General features: G+C 36.1%; 1 protein-coding gene across 1 annotated transcript; it reads right to left on the reverse strand.

Moving 5' to 3' along the window:
* Positions 1 to 7491: 7491 nt before the first annotated feature.
* LOC140522861 (olfactory receptor 13D1-like) lies at positions 7492 to 8445 on the reverse strand. Its single transcript, XM_072638080.1, has one exon. The coding sequence runs from the start codon at positions 8431 to 8433 to the stop codon at positions 7492 to 7494; it is 942 nt and encodes a 313-aa protein (XP_072494181.1). The 5' UTR covers positions 8434 to 8445.
* Between the last annotated feature and the right edge of the window lie 10627 nt (positions 8446 to 19072).

A 19072-nucleotide genomic window follows, 5' to 3' on the forward strand; every position in this document is an offset into this window, starting at 1 on the left:
GGATTTGCTGGCAAGAAAGAGTGAGCCTGAGAAGTATTTAGGGAATATTTGGAAACACAGAAGCTTTTGCAGACATTTCTAGTGTAACATAAACATGAAATATATTAAATAACTTATTCTAATTGATGCTAGAATTATTTATAACAACCCATAAACATATGGCTATAGAAACATTCCTATATATTGAATGAAATGAGGCCCCAACATTACTTGTTCCAGTCTCTTTTGGTATACCTTGACATGTGGTACCCCAGTCTCCTGGCAGGACATAAAGGAGTTCATCACCAAGCAGCGGTTATGAGTATAGCTTCTTTCCTTAATGAAGGAGCCAGAGAAAGAAGAACAGTGATGACCAGAACATCTTTATATCCTTTCCACTGCTTCTTGTTTATTTTTTTATTTGCTGTAGTTATATTGTTATTATTTGCTATATATGCTATTCTCTGCTATAGTCTTTGTGTCCTATTCTTTGTCTCAACTTGAGGTTTGGAGCCCAAATTACTTATTCTATATTTCAAACTCTAGCCAGATTTTATGAGAATTAAGGGTGTATTAGAGGGTTTCCTCCCAGCTTATATGATGGCTAGCAAGTGTCTGAGGTAAGATTTGAACTCAGGCCTTCTGATTTCAAGTTCAGTGCCTTATCCATTGTACCACCTAGCTTCTCCACAAGCATCAGGATACCACCTCCCCAATGAAAACAAATAATGTATTGCTTCTCCTTTCTAAAGATAGTATCCTGGAGGAGATCCATTACTAGTAGTTAGAAGGCAGATATATAAGTTGACATTTAATTGATAATTATCATATTTCTAAGGATAACTAAGCAGGGAGATTCTTAATAATGTGTCTGATCATTTTTGTACATCCACAATTACTTCAGGGCTTCTGGTGATTACATGCTACACAGCTTCTGTTAAGAGAAATGAGCACACAAAAAAGCAAACCATTTGGACTTAAGTGACAGATCATCATATTTGCAAACAATTTTTGAAAAGAAAAGCCCTAGAGAAATAAGTTCATTTAAGTTTTCCCCACTGACATTAGACTCTAGAAACCATGATGAATGTACTATGTATCATTGTATAAGAAGTAGCTTAAGGCGTTGGAGCAATAATTTGTAATTTGTTTATGCTTATATTAAATGCAGAAGAAATGTGACTCATATTTTTAATTTTCAAATCCTTACCTAGTTATTCTGGGATGAGACAATCACAGTGCTTTTGTTGCCGAGTGTGCACATGTTATTTTTACATGAAACAATAAAATTGGTAGATTTTAACACTAGTTAGAAAAAGCTCAGTTTTGCAAGATCAAGACAAAACTGACTATATCAAGCCAGTTTGTTTGAAGATGTGCATGGAAATGTCCTGAAAACTTATATCCTTGCTCAGTTTAGGGGAAGGAGTCATGCATGTAGCCTTTTGAACATCTTGCTACAATGCTGACATAATCTCTTCATCAAATTGCCTGACGATGGTCCTTAATCTGTCTCTGAATGGTTTGAGGGCTTCTAAAAACATCATGTAGGTCATTTTTTCAAGGTCTGAGGCAGCTCCATGTTATCTAAAGTTTCTTACATTGGTCTTGAAGGACTCTATGGGAGCCACACAAGCTTCAGTACAATAACCCAGAATATGATCTCTTATTGAGTTTCTTCTCATATACTTAGCACTGGGAGTATCTCCAAGTAGTGAGGAGACTCATAGCATCATCATTGTCAACTGAAGATTATTTGGGTGTTTATTGTGAAGAAAAGACTTAGGTAGGAAATGGTCAATATCTTGAAGGGATCCAGTAATATGAGTTCTAGGACTGTATCCTAGAGATCATAAAAAAGGGAAAAGGTACCACACGTATTAGAATATTTATAGCAGCCCTCTTTGTGGTGGCCAAGAACTAAAAATCAAAGAAATGCCCATCCACTGGGACATGGTCGAACAAGTTGTGGCATATGTGTGTAATGGAATACTATTGTGCTATAAGAAATGATGAACAGGAAGACTTCAGAAATGCCTGGAAAGACTTTTATGAACTGATGCTGAGTGAAATGAGCAGAACCAGGTGAACATTATACACAGTAACAGCCACAGTGTGTGAGGACTGTTTCTGATAGACTTAGGCCTTCATAGCAATGCAAGCACCTAAAACATTCCCAAAGGACTCTTGAGGCAAAATGCCATCCACATCCAGAGAAAGAACTATGGAATTGGAACACAGAGTGAAGCAGACTATTTTCTCCTGTGCTATGTTTTGTTTTGTTTTGTTTTTCTCATGGCTTCTCTCATTTGTTTTAATTCTTCTGTGAAACATGACTAATGTGAAAATGTGTCTAATGAGAATGTATGTATAGAACCCATATAAGCTGGCATGCCATCTTTAGGAGGCAGGGAGGAGAGGGGGAGGGGAATTTAAGACTTATGGAAGTGATTGTTGAAAACTGAAAACAAATTAATTTTAAAAAAAGACAGAAAAAATAACAAAAAAACCTTTTCTTTGGAAGAACTAATTGTTTCAGTTTTAAAAGTTTAGAAGTTGGGCAGGAGAAGAGTGAATGAATGGCTCCAAAGCTCATTCCTATAGCTTCTGTTGCCCAGCTGAGCAAGATTCAATAGGCTAAGTAAGAAACTCAACCACATGGTCAATGACAGTTGACACTTTTCTCTGATATATCAATTACTCCAGTCAGAGGTACTTACTAATTCTAGTGGTTCATGTTAATTTGATATTTTATAGTTATAAAACATGTTGTACACATTACTTGACTATTCAAATAATCCTATTAGGTAGTGCAGATATCATCTTCACTTTACAACCAAAGAAAGTAAAACCCACAGACATGAATCTGATTAACTATTTTTTAAAAAAGCATTTATTAAACACTTGCTATGCACCAGACATTGTACTTGTTTCTGAGATACAAAGAAATGTAAAAAATAGCCCTGGCTCTCAAAGAGCAAATATCCTAGTGGAGGACATCCCATCTAAAGAACTAGGTACATACAAGACATATACAAAATAGATGAAAATTATCTGAAAGGATAAGGCATTAGTAGCTAAGGAGACTGGGAAAGGTCTTCTGAAAAAGTCAGGATTTAAAATGTCTTAAAGAAAGCAGAGGTGAAGGGCAGCATGGAAGACAGAGTGCAAAGGCACAAATATGGGCGATAGAATATCAAAGGACTGCAAGAAGACCAGTGTAACTGGATCATAGAGTATGGGAAGGGAACAAGGTATATGTAAGGAGAATAATTTATCCACGGTCACACAGCTCAAATATGATATCTTTGGGATGTAAACACAAGTTCTAATAATTAACAATTGACTATATGCACAAATGAAATCAACCTTATTCTCGAATTTATGAGTCAGAGGCTGATTGATGTTGAACTGCTTATTTTCTTTTTCAACTTGTTTTTTGGTTCCTTCTATCTCAACCTTTTGGCTTCTGCTTGCTAATTAAGGACATTAAGAATATCTGACATACTTTTGTTGTCTGAATTTCTTTTCAGATTTTTTTATTACCTCTGCTTTGTTAATAAGGTCATTGAGTTTTCTACTTCAATGCCAGATAGATAATTAGATAATTTTCTAATGCATTTCTTCAGATCATCAATAGCTCCCCAATTAATTTCTTCAATGGTGGTGTCTGATACCTATTTTAATAGATAGTCTTTGATATAGTTTCTATAACATTGCTAAGACATAGAAACTCTCTCCATGATTTCCTCATTTCAGGCACATAAGGTCTAATAATAAATCCTTTGAAGTCACTTTGAAGAGAAAGTCTTCTGGGTAAGGTTCTACTGGATGGGAATTTAACTAAATTAATCCTCCCCCAAAGGACACACATCAAAAGAATTTTTCCTTGATAGTTCCACTTTTGCTGCTCTGGTTGACTCTTACAGTGGCAACAGCCATCACATATACTATTGTGTCTAGGTACTGAAATGTTTTTACACTTTCTGTCAAATACTGTTGGAGAATTCATGATACTTACATCAGATTTTAAAAAGTATTCTGCTTTGATATAATTGATTTGCTACTTGTATTCATGCCATCAAATTAAAAAAAGGCATCTTAAAATTCCAGTTTAAGTATGCCCTTGGTTGCAAAATGATTTAGGACAATGGTTCTGGTTTTGGTCATCCATTTCATTAGGAGGTATAATTTCTAGAATTTGCATTAAGTGAAGTCACTCAGTTATAGAATCAAAAAGAAAGGAGTCCTTGAATTTTCTTTTCCATCTTGGAAAATGACCACTTTTTAACACAAAGCAAAGCGGTATGTAATCCTCAACTCTTCTTGAAGTTAAAAAAAAGGGTTTGCCTCTTTGTCTTTGCTGATGGGTTAACATAATCTCTTGACAACAATAAAGTTCTGCAACAGGCCTAAGATATAGATTGGTCCACATGCAAGGCTAATGCTAATAGATGCTAGTCATTATTCCTAAAGGAAGGATAAGCCTTCTTCAGTTCCTAAAAAGGGAGACTGCTTCCTTTAGGAGTCTTCTCATCATCATGTTTGTAGTTGTCTGTGCTCCTTCCATAAAATTCTTCTGGCCTGTAAAAAGCAAGAATTATTCTTTTTTTTCAATGACACAATGAACTCAAGTTCTTCAACGTATCTTTCTATATTTTGGTGTCTTCTCAATTTTATTTTATTTGATCTAATTGAAATTTAGGGATGAAACAATTCTTCATGATTGCCTGGCACTGGTTAACAATATGTTGTTGTGTAGCATGTACATTCTACATTAACTAGCAGTTTATTCACTTTGGTGGCCAGTACCATCTTCACCGAAACATTTTTAACAGGTGGATGTTGATATTTCAGATTTGTTCTGGTGTATCTTATTTTTTTGTGGTAGCAGAGCATGAAAGAGAACCACTTACCCTCCTGTTCTCTGTGTCATGCTGATCACCATGACAATTTTAAGTAGGGCTTGCCTATAATCCTATGTCAACCAATCAATTATTTGTAATTTTTGAACTGTTGTACCATAATGATTATGGTGTTATCTCAATCCATGGCATTCTAGAGCATTATTCACCAGCATTTCAGGGCTCTTGCCTGGTCCCCGAAACTACCATAAATGCCTTAGGGCACAAAACATTCTTGCTGTACTTCAACCTCATTGGAATTCCCTTAATTTTCCATTCTCCTTTTCCCTGCTCATAGTTTGAATGATAGGTTATAATGTTATAATGATAATAATAGCTATTATTACTATTATTAATTTTGTGTCAATTGTTACCTAATTATTATTATATTCTTCAGGGCCCACTTTGTCAGTTCCAATATGGATTCTTCTGATATTGCCCTCTCCCATAGTTTTCATTCTTTTCTCAGAGCTCCTGTCATCTTTATTATTTGTTCTAGTAATGAGGTATATATTTTTATGTCTGTATCCCTTGTCTTAATGAAATGGTAATTTCCTCAAGAGCAAGAGTCATGTCTCACTCTTCTTTGTTGTTCTGGGTCTAGAACAGCATCCAAATACTCAGCAATTACTTTCTGGGGATAATAATGAGTGAACCATGTATCTGCCAACTTTGATTAACCAGTGAGCAGGTGCTTTGGGAATGGAAAATCAAAATATAGATATTCATTTCTCTCTTTGTTCCAGAAAAATAAGCCAGTATAAGTTTGAGAAAAGAGGAAGCTAATTCTTTCCTTCTCCTGTACTCTGAGGTTTGTCCAGGCTCCTTTCTCATTGGACCTCAGAATCTGACAACTACTTCCTGCTAGGTGGATGCCAGCCATGTACATGTTAAGTATGGAGTGCAGTGTGATTCCCCAGAAAAAATATGTAGGAGGCCACTGGAGTACAAGTCCTGTTTTTTGGTTCCAGTGACTCATGCCAAAATTCCTTTTTCTCTCCTCTCAGTGATTAAAAGTTACCTTACAATTTCTTAGATCCCACAATACAAAATGCCTCTGAATGTCTTGAATCTAAGCCTTAAGATTTTCCTTCTGTTCTATATATGAATGAACAGATGTCATAGTTTTGTGTCTATACAACCTGTAGCTACTGCGCTAGTGAGTAACAAAGTTTCAAGTAAACTAATACATATTAACACATTTTTATGAGGTTGAACTGTACAATAATATTAGTTTATTAATTAGCATTTTGTAATGTGACTAAAAATCCATCAAATATTTATTATGTCTACTATATGCTTAAAAATCCAAATTCTACTTCTAGATGTCACCTACTAATTGTGACTTTGGGAAAATCATCCAAATCTTCTGAAACTCATTTTCTTCACCTGAAAAACTGGAAATAATCAAATGAGATCATGGAATGCTAATGCCAAGCTTTATGTAAACATTAGATGATATTTTCATAATAATATGATTATACCAGTGATTTCTACTATTATTATGAATGATAATTTACAGTGTGACTTAGACCTACCCAAGAACTACATTGTAATCTTGCAGTTTATTACTGTTGTCATGTCAGTCACTTCCAACTCTCTATGACCCCATTTGGGGTTTTTTTGGAAAAGATATTAGAAGGGTTTACCATTTCCTTCTTCAGCTCATTTTACAGATGGGCAAACTGAGACAAATAGGGTTAAGTGACTTTCCTAGGGTCACACAGACAGTAACTGGCTAAGACTGGGTTTGAACTCAGGTCCTCCTGACTCTTGCTCTATCCACCATTCCACCTAGTTACTCTATCTTCCAGGTAGGTTGGTAAAAAAAAAAAAAATTACAGAAGTGTTCTATCAATCAAAATGGATTTATTGGAAGGTTTTTATGTGCTCTAAGAAATTAAAGGGAATGATGCATACATATAATACAGCCTTTGTTCTCAAAGAACTTAATCAGTAAAACAATGAATGCAAAAAGAACAATTTGAGAGGAATGAAAAGAGCCTAAAAAAGGGTATAAGAATAAACTCAAAGAAGAGGTGGGTTTCAGGAAGAAAGTAAGACTTTGGGTTTTGAAGGATGAGCAGTATTGGATTTAGTAGAGAGGAGAAGGAAAGACATTTTTGGTAGAGAAAACAACAGGAGTAAAGGTTGAGAAACAGAAGTGAATATGATATGTATGTAGGATCATGAGGAGATCGATCTGATTGTTATAGAGTGTTCTTAGTATATGAATAATTGTGGGGAACAAAATTGAGGGCTTGATGAAATATCATTTCTCCATTTGAAGAAATTCACAGATATTGAATCCTGATGTTTTCAAATTTTTCTAATGATTTCTTTCCAAAATCTTGTCTAGGGAAATACATCAAGGAAGGAAGACTCTTCAACAATTTACCAATACTCTTTACTTCCCTCCATGGATTTTTTTTCTGTTCCAGATGGTTCTGGTGGAGTAGGGTGTCAGTGAAAGATGAGTAGGACTGCAGAGATCAGGCTCATGTTATATTAAACAACTCTTGCTCCTTGAAGAGTTGATTCTAAGTGTGGCAGTTTATCTCCTTTGGATGTGTAATTATTTGCTACATAGCTAATATATATTGGTCTTTCACGTTCCTTGTGAGAAGATACTTCTACTCAATTTTTTAACTGCTTCTTTTACATCCTTGTTCCTCAGACTGTAGATGATGGGATTCAGCATGGGAATGACCACAGCATAGAAGAGGGCAATCCCCTCATCTGTCCCATGGGAGTCTTTGGACTTGGGCTTCATGTACATGAAGAGGATGCTGCCATAAAAGATGATGACTACAGTCAGGTGGGCTGAGCAGGTAGAAAAGGCTTTTTGCCTTCCTGTGGCTGAGTTGATTCTCAGAATGGTAAAAAGGATGAATAAGTAGGAGATGAAGATTAATGCCACAGGAATAAACAAATAAATCACATTTGATATCAACATAATAATCTTATTGAGGGAAATATCTGTACATGCCAATTTCCACACAGCTAGGATCTCACATGTAAGATAATCAATCACATTGTTCCCACAAAAGGGCAATCCCATTGCAAGGATTGTTTGCAGCAGTGAATTTAGCCCACCTGTCATCCAGGAACTGGCTGCCATCCACCCACAAAGCCACTTGTTCATGATGACAGGGTATCTCAGGGGCTTACAAATGGCCACATACCGATCGTATGCCATAACTGTCAGAAGCACACACTCTGTGGACCCAAGGCCAAGGGAGAAGAACATTTGTACTCCACATCCCACAAAAGAAATGTTATTTTGCCCTGAAATGAAGTTCGCAAGTAACAAAGGAACAGAAGAAGAGGTGTAGCAGATGTCCAGGAAGGAGAGGTTACTGAGGAAGAAATACATGGGGGTGTGGAGGTGAGAGTCCAGAATGCTGACTGTAATGAGGAAACTGTTGCCCAATAGGATTACAATGTACATGATAAGAGACATTAGAAAGAAAACAAAGTGAAAGTTGGGGTAGTCAGCCAGACCATGGAGAAAAAACATGGTCACTAAGGTATGGTTTTGTCTTTCCATCTGTTTGCTTTCTTCCACCTGTAAGATTTCATATAGGAACACAAAACACAAAGTTTATCTTACTTCAGTGATTTCCATTTGTCATTCTTGTTTTTCTAAATTATATTCCTAGGATCAGGCTATTACTTCAAAATGACAGATTATCTACTAGACAAATTGCACTAGCATCCTCTTTACTGCTTAATGTACTTAGAAAAACATTCATTGCTAACCTTGTGCTATTAATGATTCTGCTTTGTCAAGAGATTTAAGCGTGCCATCAACTTCCCTTTCCCAGCAAGTAACTCTTGTGATTTAAAGCAGGGGCTGATGGGAAGTTAGAGTACCTTGAGACCTCACTCAAAAATAGATGTGTGTGTGTGTGTGTGTGTGTGTGTGTGTGTGTGTGTGTGCATCAGGGAGGCAAATGCAGAGCAAGAGAGAAATTTAATGAATTTTTTAGCATATGGAATTCCAGAAAGATTTCTAGCCCCTTGTAAACATGCAAACAGAAAATGTCTTTCATAAATTTAAAATGCAAAAAAATTCCCTAAAAATATTGATAACATAAATATTTCTGCTAATAGAAAGAAATTATATTGTGAATCAAGACCTTTTTCAGTCCTTGTTGTTTATATCTTGACAGGAGTTCTCTTAGCCTGCTAGTGAACAAGACAGACAAGGGTAAATTTTTTTAAGCTAATCTGTGAGCCAAAGAGTAGTCATTTCCCCTAAAATACTCACCAGATAAGAGAGAAGAGTGGATGTGCTATGTGATACTATGTCCTCATTGCCTGTGGTCTTGTCACAAAGGGTTAGAGTCTCTATATCCCTTCTTTAGTTCCCCCTGAGAAGTCCAGGAAAGTCACCTCTTTTTCTTTTCAAGATCTTATTGAAGTTGTAGGGGACATTGGCCTTTTTTTAGTGGGGAAGTTAGTTTTCATTCAAAGAAGTTTCGTCCTGTTAGTAAAAGAAATCTGTTTCTTATTCTAATCATATGATCCAAGGAAGCTGCGCCCTTTTCCCCATGACTTGTTTCAGAGAGATCTAAGTGGTGACTGCTGAGTTATTCATTTATTCCCTGCCATTCCCCCAATTCAAATAGAAAATTAATTGATGATTACCCTGCAAGCAAGAATAACTAGTCAAGCTAGTACCTAATAGTGGGTCACTAATTTTTATGAGTTTTCAAGTTTTGCATGACTTCTGGTGGTTTTATCCATGATTTGCACTTCTAAGGGAAATCAGATTTCCATAAGATAAAATTTTTTTGTCATACTATGGGGCAGTGTTTTATGAACATTTTTATAGAACTCTTGAAGAGAGAAGTTTGCTTGTTTTTTTCCTATCAGTTGTAGAAAATATAAATCATGAAAATTATACATTGTTTCATGAATTAATAATAGCTAGCATACATATATTACTTTAAAGCTTTTAATATACTTTATGTAAATTATCTAATTTTATCCTTGTATCAACTTTGGGATAGAGGTGCTATTGCTATCCCCATTTCACGTATGAGGAAGCAGAGACAGTCACAAATTGTGACTTGTCTAGATTCACACAGTTAGTTTACTATCTGAAGGTTTGAATTCTGGTCTTCCTGTCTCCATCCAGGAGTTTATTTAGCATAAAATCTATCTGCATTTATCATGCATCAGAAAGATCACCAAACCAGATTGACACCAGACCAGTTATTAATTATCTCTTTCATCTTGAACAAACCATTATACTTTGGATCTTATTTTTCTCATTTCTAGAATAAAAGATTCTAGATAAAAGATTATTTGCGAAATGTCCTCTCACTGTAACATTTTTGACATACTTGCTAGAAATGTTCATTCATTCAATCACTCTACAACCATTTGTTAAACATTCATGAGAAACATTCATTCATATTTCTGACTTGCAAAGCCACACCACATCATTTTTCTACTAGGGATGTCGTTTGTACAGAAGTCTTGCCTCAATTGCATTTAATGTTTTGAAGGTAATCCTAGGATTCACACTAGCAGAGGACAAACTTTGACAGATCCGACTGAGACTGGAAAGGCTTGAAGTATGGGCTGGATAATAGGGGCCCTTCCTTCTTACCTCCTCCTATTAGGATCTTTACTTTTCTTCAAAGGTCAGTCAACCACCATCTCTGATATGAATCTGGATGGTTCCTCCAAGTTAATAGTGCCTCCCTTTCAAAAGTTACCTTATAAGTATTTCGTATCTATTTTATTCATATTTATAGATGTAGATGTTATCTCTCACCCAAAAGTAAACTCTTCAAGGGTTGGGATGGTTTAATTTTTGTTGTAATGTCCTTATGTTTGATCATTCTCTCATACACTATGTCAGGTAGATGTTATTGACGTGAACTGGTCAGACTAGGGTCTTTTTCTTAAGGGTTGTGAAGGGGATAGACAGGCAGACACAGCTAAATGTCTGGTAAATCCTAGAATACAGTACCTCATAGCAAAGAAATTCTGTTACCTCTTATATAAGTCCCATATATCTTACTTTTGAATTTGATGTTAAAAAGTTCTTTATGTCTGTTTATTCTATATTAGTACATTTCAAAATGGAGGTTTTGTTCTCCCATGTATGAGACAGTACTGTACCTGCCACTCAGATTTAGACTGTACTTCCAGACAGAGCTGGTTTTCTGGAAATGAGCTCTTGTACTGCTTTGAGTCTCAGAGACTAGAAAAAGACTGTTGAGAATTTGACTGGCCAGGAAAACTGGTTAGCACATATTTTCTTGTATTCTTTCTGCATATATCTATTAATGGTTTTATAATTTCAACAAATCCTATAGTGAGATTTAAGGAATGCAGCACTGTATTTTCAATTCCTGAAGATCTTGAATCAATGAATAAGCATGTTTAAAGAACTGACCTATCATTTATTCTAAATGTCTTCCAGCAAAGGCTCCTCTGGAGCTTTCCCACTACTAGAAAGAAATAATCTCATCCTGTACTGGATGGACTTATTATTTATTTTTCACATGTACATTTGGAGAAACAGGAATCTGAATTTCAAATCCTTGCCAAAGAAAATGATCTGTGGTACAATACACAATGAAATTTTTGTGATGACTGGTGGTACCTTTTCTTCCTGCAATCTCCTCCATATACTAATGCATAAAGGTGCCATAGAGTATTGTGACTCAGCGAGAATTTAGTCTGACACTCAACTCTCATCTGCCATGTTGGTAGCTTTAAAATCATAGGATTAAACCCCAATTATCTCCAGCCCTCCACAGCCCAGTGAAGACTTTCAGAGGAAACATATTTCTGCAGGTCTGTGAAAACCAAGACTAGATGATTAATGGGTAGAGGCCTAGGTTTAGAGTCAGAAAAACCTGGGTTCAAATCCAGTCTCAGATCCTAACTAGCTGTGTGACCCTGAGCAAGTCACTTAACATCTCTTTGCCTCAATTTCCTCATCTATAAAATGGGGATGATAATAATACCTGCTATGAAGGGCTGCTGTGAGGATAAAATGAAATAATATTTGTAAAGTATTTCACAAACCTTAGCATACTCTCTAAGTGCTAACTATCCTCACATACCCCAGCCAAGAGTAATTGATCAATCAAAGAATATTTATTGAGTACATGTTATGTGTTAGGCACTGGGGACAAAAAGATGAAAATGAAAAAAAGTCTGTTCCTTCAATGATATTACATTATGTTGGAGAAAATAATGTGTACACATATAAATAAGTATCGAATATATACAAATTAAATGCAAAATCATTTTACGTAAGGAGTGCTAGAAGACAGAGGGACTAGGTAGGACATTTTGTGTGGAGACACCAAGAATGAAAAGCTGACCAATAGACACTGTAAGGATAGGGTTTTTAGTTAGGTTAGGTTCTTTAAAAGTATGCTTCCAATGAATATTCCCCAAGTTGCATGCTCTGAGGAAATTCTCAGTTCACAACCAGCAATGGGAAGGTTTACTTTGCTGTATTTGTTGGGCTGAGGCTTGTCAGTACTACTTTTCTGATTGGGGTTGCCACAATTAAGAATGTCTTTACATTCAGCAGTCGTGCCACAACCATGGTTTATCTCATTCCTGCAGTCAGTTGTCAAATGCTTTAGGGGCAATCTTGTTAGCACCAAGGACAGTGGACTGCTCCTGGCTATGCCTCTAAATTTTGTCAGCACAGTCGTCAGTGGTTTGCCTTGTGTCATGGCTGTCCTTTGATAGCTTTTTTACATTTTCTTCTCCATGTTTTCTATTAAATAGACTTTACTATTTGAGAGACACTCATGGGATAAACTTCTAGGAAATGGTAAAGGGTATCTTAAAGCATTTTGTTAGAAAAATGTTAAAAGTTTGCTGCCATAAAGACTAAACAGCAATATTAATTACCCTGCCAACATGCAGACACTAAGAATGAATGCCAGGCAAACCTTGCTGAGCTTAATCCAAGAAAACCTAAACGGAAGCATATCTACATAAAGGATGAACTGTTAAAACAATTTGAGAAGGGGGAACCTGAAGGCACAGGTACAACCAGATAGAATAGAAATACAAATACAGCTGAAAAGAGTCTATTTGAAGCAGTAGCTCCTTCTTTCATCTAAGAGAGTAGTTTATAAAGGGAGACAGTATCTAAGATATAAGGGCTAGTGATATGACTTTGTAATTATGGTTCATTTATGTGGGAAATTAGTTATTCATGCTTTTAAGCTTAAGAGTTCTGCCTCCTCTCAACCATTTTGTGTTCATGTCATACATACTATGCATTCACATTTAGGTTCTGAGTGCACTATTTCCTCTCTTGTTCATTCACAGATGAATTTCTAAAATTGGGTTTCTCCATTTCCTCACCATCCAGTCTCTTCTCTAGAAACCTGGCTTCTGATAATGCTAGTCAATTGAAACTGTTCTCTCTTGTCTTACTGATGATGGCCAGTCCTTCCTTCTGAGCACCCTGTCCTTCCTTGGTATCTGTGATACAACTCTCTCTCTCTCTAAATGTCTGACTTTCTCTTCATTCTTAAATAGATCATCCTCCTTCTGCTCACTAAGTGTAGCCACATCCCAAGCACCTATCTCATATCTATGCATTGTCTTGCCTTGTCTCCTGAGCCAAATATAATCTTATGTGCCTATTGATTTCTGCATCTCTCCATCTGGATATCTCACAGGTATCTCAAGTACAAGATGGCAAATATAGAACTCATTTCCTTCTAAACTCTTTCAACCTTTCTCCTTCCATCAACCATTCCAACACCATGCTTCTAGTTACCCAGAGTTATAAGGTATAGTTGAATTCTTTCCACTGTCTTAACCCACATATTCAATCAGCTGTCACATCTTGTCAGTTCTACCTTTTCAATATCTCTCGATATATTTTCTTATCTTCACTCACTCAATCTCAACTCTTACTCTGGTCTTTATCACCTCCCATCTCAAATATTAAAATAACCTTCTAATTGACCTCTGCCTCCAATCTATCCTCTTTCTAATCTATCTTTAGCATAATTATCAACTTGCTATTCCTACAACAAGAACATGTTTGACCTTGTTCCTCCACATGCAAAACCCATAAATGGCTCTTCATTTATACTAGGATAACATAAAAAATCCTCCACTGGATATTTAATACTACATACAATAGGGTTCTTACTGGTGTCCCCAGTCTCATTTCATAAATTCCCTTCACATCTACATTGTACCCAATCTGACCTTATAACATTATACCTCTGCTTTTGTGCCTTTGTGCCTCCCAGTGTAGAATGTACTCTTTCTGCACCTCTTCATGTAAAATACACATATAGCATATATATGTACACACATATATATGTATATTTATGCACATATTTGTGTGTGTATGTTTGTGTATGTGTGAACAGTATATTTAGGCAGACAGGTGGTTCAGTAAATACAGTGTTAGACCTAGAGTCAGGAAGACCTGAGTTCCAATCCAGTTTCAGGAACTTGTTAGCTGTGTTACCCTGGACAAATAATGTCTCATGCCTCAGTTTCTTCATCTGTAAAATGAAGTAATAATAGCACCTACTTCTCCGGGATGTTGTGAAGACAAAATAAGATGATATTTGTAAGGCACTTTGCACTTAAGGTGCTATATAAATACTAATAATTATTATTATTTTCACAGATTTAATGTTGTCTAAAGCTTAAACTTCGGGAATGAAATGTCCCTAGTGGGAAGGTACTTTTGGAGCATATGTATCACCAGGAAAAATTCTATTTTTAAATTTGAAGGTTTAGGTAATAAGTCAATGAGCCAAAGACTTGCTCTACACTGAGTAAGCAGTAAATGTGTGGTCTTCACAGCAATTTACCTCTAAGTAGGAGGTTGTCTCTCTTCTTGGCATCCGGAGAACAATAAAGAAACAAGATTTCTTTGCCTCACTTTTCTATCTTAGGGAACTGTATGCAGCTTACTTAGAAAGTTTTTCAAAGGTCTGATGGATTTCCAAAAAGTCAATCTTAAGAGAAGCTATGCTGATCCACAGTTTCATGGACTTATTGATGTGGCAGGTGAAATCATTCTTATGCAAAGGTTCAAAAACCCTAGTTGTATATGAATTCACTTCTAGGTTTGCATATTTATTTCAGAAGCAGAGTAATTAGGTTCTTGTTGCTTGGTAACAGGGAAAAAAGAATAAAAAGAATACTGACCTTCCACTTAGGAACCAGATCTATTTCATTTTTTCCAACAAATCTAGGCAGTCTTACTGACCCCATAGCTGAGGCTCACAAAAACTTTAAAGACTCAGCTGAAGTCTCTAGAATGCCATTTAAATCTCTTATTCTTAGGGATCATTTTATCCCTGAAGCAATTTAAAATTCTTATTTAGAAATGCATAGAAGCTAAAAACTTTAATACTCCAGAACAATACCCTGAAGGCTTAATTATATGGAGCCTATTATTTTACTCTATTTCAAACAGAAATATTACCTATGACTGGTCTTGTTTTCCAATCCTTTATCAAGTCAACAATTTCATTTCATTCAATAAATATATATTAAGTATTTACTCTGTAAAAAACACGCTAGGTTGAAATGGGGAATGGGATAGCTAGGAATAAGGCAACAATGAATAAGTAATCCCCCTTTAAAAAGACTATCTGATAGGAGATATAAGATACTGTATATCACATTTTATTAAATTAAAAAAATTGTCTAAGCTTGAGATTTTATTGGGATAGGAAATTGCTAGTAAAGAAACTTCCTCTCTCAATTCAGATTATGATCTCTTCTACAATTTATAGTCTCAATGCTTGAGGCATAGAAAGGCTAAATGACTTTCTCAGGGAAACATAACTAGTATGCATCAGAAGCAAGATCTGAACCCAGGTTTTTCTGACTCTGAGCCTTCCACTTCATCTTTATGTCCTACTTCCTTTCAGTAATTTATTATTCAAATGAACCTCTCATTTCATCAGTTGAGAAATTCCTCCAATGATGTAGATTGCAACCCATTCATATCTGCATTTTACAATGTGGTACAGTGGATTGAACACTGGACTTAGAGTCAGGAAGACCTCTCAGTTCGAATCCTATCTCAGACACTATGTGACCCTTGGCAAACCCCTACATACCTCAATTTCCTTAGCTGTAAAATGGGATCAATAATGGCACCCACATCACAGGATTGTTGTGAGGATAAAATGAGCTAATATATTTAAAGCTCTGCAAACCTTTTATATCTAGTATTAGAAACACCAACACCATGGACAGCACCTTCCTTTGTGCCTAGCTAGGTTGTGTCAGCACTATGTCCAGTAATTTGCACTGGGTAGCAGCTACTGACAGTTTGTGTTACCTCCAGAGATGGGAAAAGTTACCTAGGTGGTTCTAACAGGGATTTAACATGATCATATGAGATGAACTTTCTCGGATAGATGCAATCTTGGCTAGATGAATCTACAGCAAATTGTTGAGAGGACAATCTTTTTTCTTTCTTTTTTGGTGATGAAACCAATACTAATACCATATTGTTACAATGTATCATGAAGGTCACAACACATTTGGCTTTTTATCTCAAGGAAATACACAGTACAATCTGTTTGGTACAGATGTCAGAACAGGAAACTGGAGGCAAGCCCTTGAAAACTGGCTGCTGTAAATCTCAGGCAAATGTGATTTGTTAGTGTTCTAGTGACAGCAGGTAGGATGTGATGGATAACTCTGTTAACCGCTTCTTTACACAGTACCCTTCTCAACATTAGGAGAAGACCCTAATGATCTAGTCTCTAAGCCTAAAGTCAAAAGGGTCTACTCCTCTACTGTAGAGATGTAGGCAGTTTTCAATGGTGCAGGGACTGGCTGTTATCTAGTATATGGACTATTCAAACTCCCGGCTTTTCTTGTCATCTTTTAATTCCTTTCCCCGACCCCTGAAAGTCCCTCTGCAGCAACACTGGGCAGTGAAGTGGAAAGAGTGCAGGACCTGGGTTCAGATTCTGACCCTGCAATTTACTAGTTGTAGAACCATAGACTTAAACCACTTAAACCTCTGGAATCTGAATTCCAGATTCCAAAATCTGAATTTTGTGAAGATGGTCTCTATCCAGACAACAAACTATGTCCTACATCATATACTACTCTATGTACCTTCTTGGAAAGTCTTCTCCAGATAGGATGACTTATTTCTTCTCTTAGCTCTCTTGAATTCACCTACAGCTATACTCTTGTAAACTCTACAAGGTAAGAGAATCATGTCATCTAAACTTAACAAGTGTTTGTTGAAGGTGATTCTATATTATTCTCTGTGTACTTAGAGAACTAAATATCAGACTGTAGCAGAAATGCCAGAAACCCAATCAGCAAGTTTCTTTTTGTCTTGTTTTCTTGTATGATAATTCTGTGGCTATTCTATTGCCAGAAAGCAAAGTAGATCTGCTGTTCCAGATGGGAATGAGTTATTTTTCCTGAGATCCTAGTATGTTTTCCTCTAAAATCAAAATTTGTTTCTTTTCACCTTTGATGCTCTCCTTATTACTTTATAAATCAAAGCTTGCCATGGTTACTGAAAAGAACACTGAATTTGGAACCAGAAGGTCTGAGTTCGAATCTAGACTCTCCTATTTACTCATTATTTGATTTTCAGCAAATTACTTGACATTATTGGGCTTTCATTTCTTCATCTGTAATAATGAGGTGAATTAACAAGATGTTCTCTAAAGTTTTTTCTAATTCTAACATTCAGTGAACTCATTCACTGCTTAATGTTTACAAGAAATCAAGAGGGGAAGTGAATTATGGAATAGGCAGAATTATTGATCTACTGGGGCTTGTTGTTAAAAGATCAGTTCCATTCCCAATGGCCCAACTTCAGACAAATCTTACATGCTCAGAAGCCCATCTAGGCACTCATAATCATACAAGGTCATGTAGTTTGGATCCTACACTCTCTGGTGGCCCTCTATTGATCAGGACATTGCAGATGATATTAAATTCTGTGGTATGAATGAGACTCTACAACAGTACTGTTAACCACATTCTCATCCATTCTCAAATCTCTTGTGAGAAACTAACATGTATTTATCTGAAAAATAGGTCCACATTCATTCTGTTTATTCTGTCGAGAATTGACTGATTCATTATCAGGACTCCAAAACTTATGCTAAGTACTTAGCCAAAAGTTCAAGACTTGAAGATGATAATACTTTGTGATGCATGTACATGCATACACACACATGTATGTATGCATATGCACATGTATGTGTATATTACATATGTGCACATATGTATATACATACACATATATATTCTTTCCACATCTTTCCCCTGAACATTCAGTAAAATGGAGATAATAATGCCTATTTATATTCAGGGTTTCTGTGATTCCTCAAAGAGATATAATTAAGTTTTATAATTTTCTTGTATTATCTGTGTAAGGCTCAAAGCATTTAGTTTCAGGTCTTAATCATTTTTCCTCAGAATTACTTGATCACTAATTGGATCAAACTACCTGAACAAGGAAAAGGTGGTGGCTCATCTTCTAAGGTTTTGGCTAACACTTGAACTACTTCAAAAAAATTTCCGTGATCTATGTTCTTCAGACCTGATGGGAAGGGAAATGGCATAGAATAGGAGATTCCATTTTCTTATACAGAGCAGAAAGGGATTGAATCTCAATATAATAAAGATGGAGAATTATCAAGGTTATTTTTTTTCCTGCTCACTCTTCATGCCCTTACCCTGATGTTCTAGTTTTCTTCTTGAATAAGACAAATGATCAGATTCATATAAATAGCATGAGGGCATCACATTAGACCTTATACAGTAGGCTATCTTAGAAGTGGGCTCACAGGTGATGAGGTGAACCACAGCTGCACTGCCTCAGCTACTGTTTCATTACCATCTTCTTATACATTTGTCCATTTCTGGTTCCAGCATTTGTAGCAGATACTTCTTTTGATAATGCATGTATTGTTTGTGTGACTTTCCCCATGTTCTCCTTGGTCTATTGACTACTCATCAAATATCCATGTGCCAGAGTAGGAAATCTTTTTCCTGGGTCATTGTTGTTCACTTAGTACATGCCTTTCTTATTGTTACTTTATAAAGAGGTAGCTCAGTATTGTTGAATAATTAATGTTAGCTGCTCTTATGACTACAACTACAGCAACTAAAATTATGACTGTAGCTACTATGATGACGATGAATATGATCAT

This window comes from Notamacropus eugenii, chromosome 1, assembly GCF_028372415.1.
Source record: "Notamacropus eugenii isolate mMacEug1 chromosome 1, mMacEug1.pri_v2, whole genome shotgun sequence".
Classification (NCBI taxonomy): Eukaryota; Metazoa; Chordata; class Mammalia; order Diprotodontia; family Macropodidae; genus Notamacropus; species Notamacropus eugenii.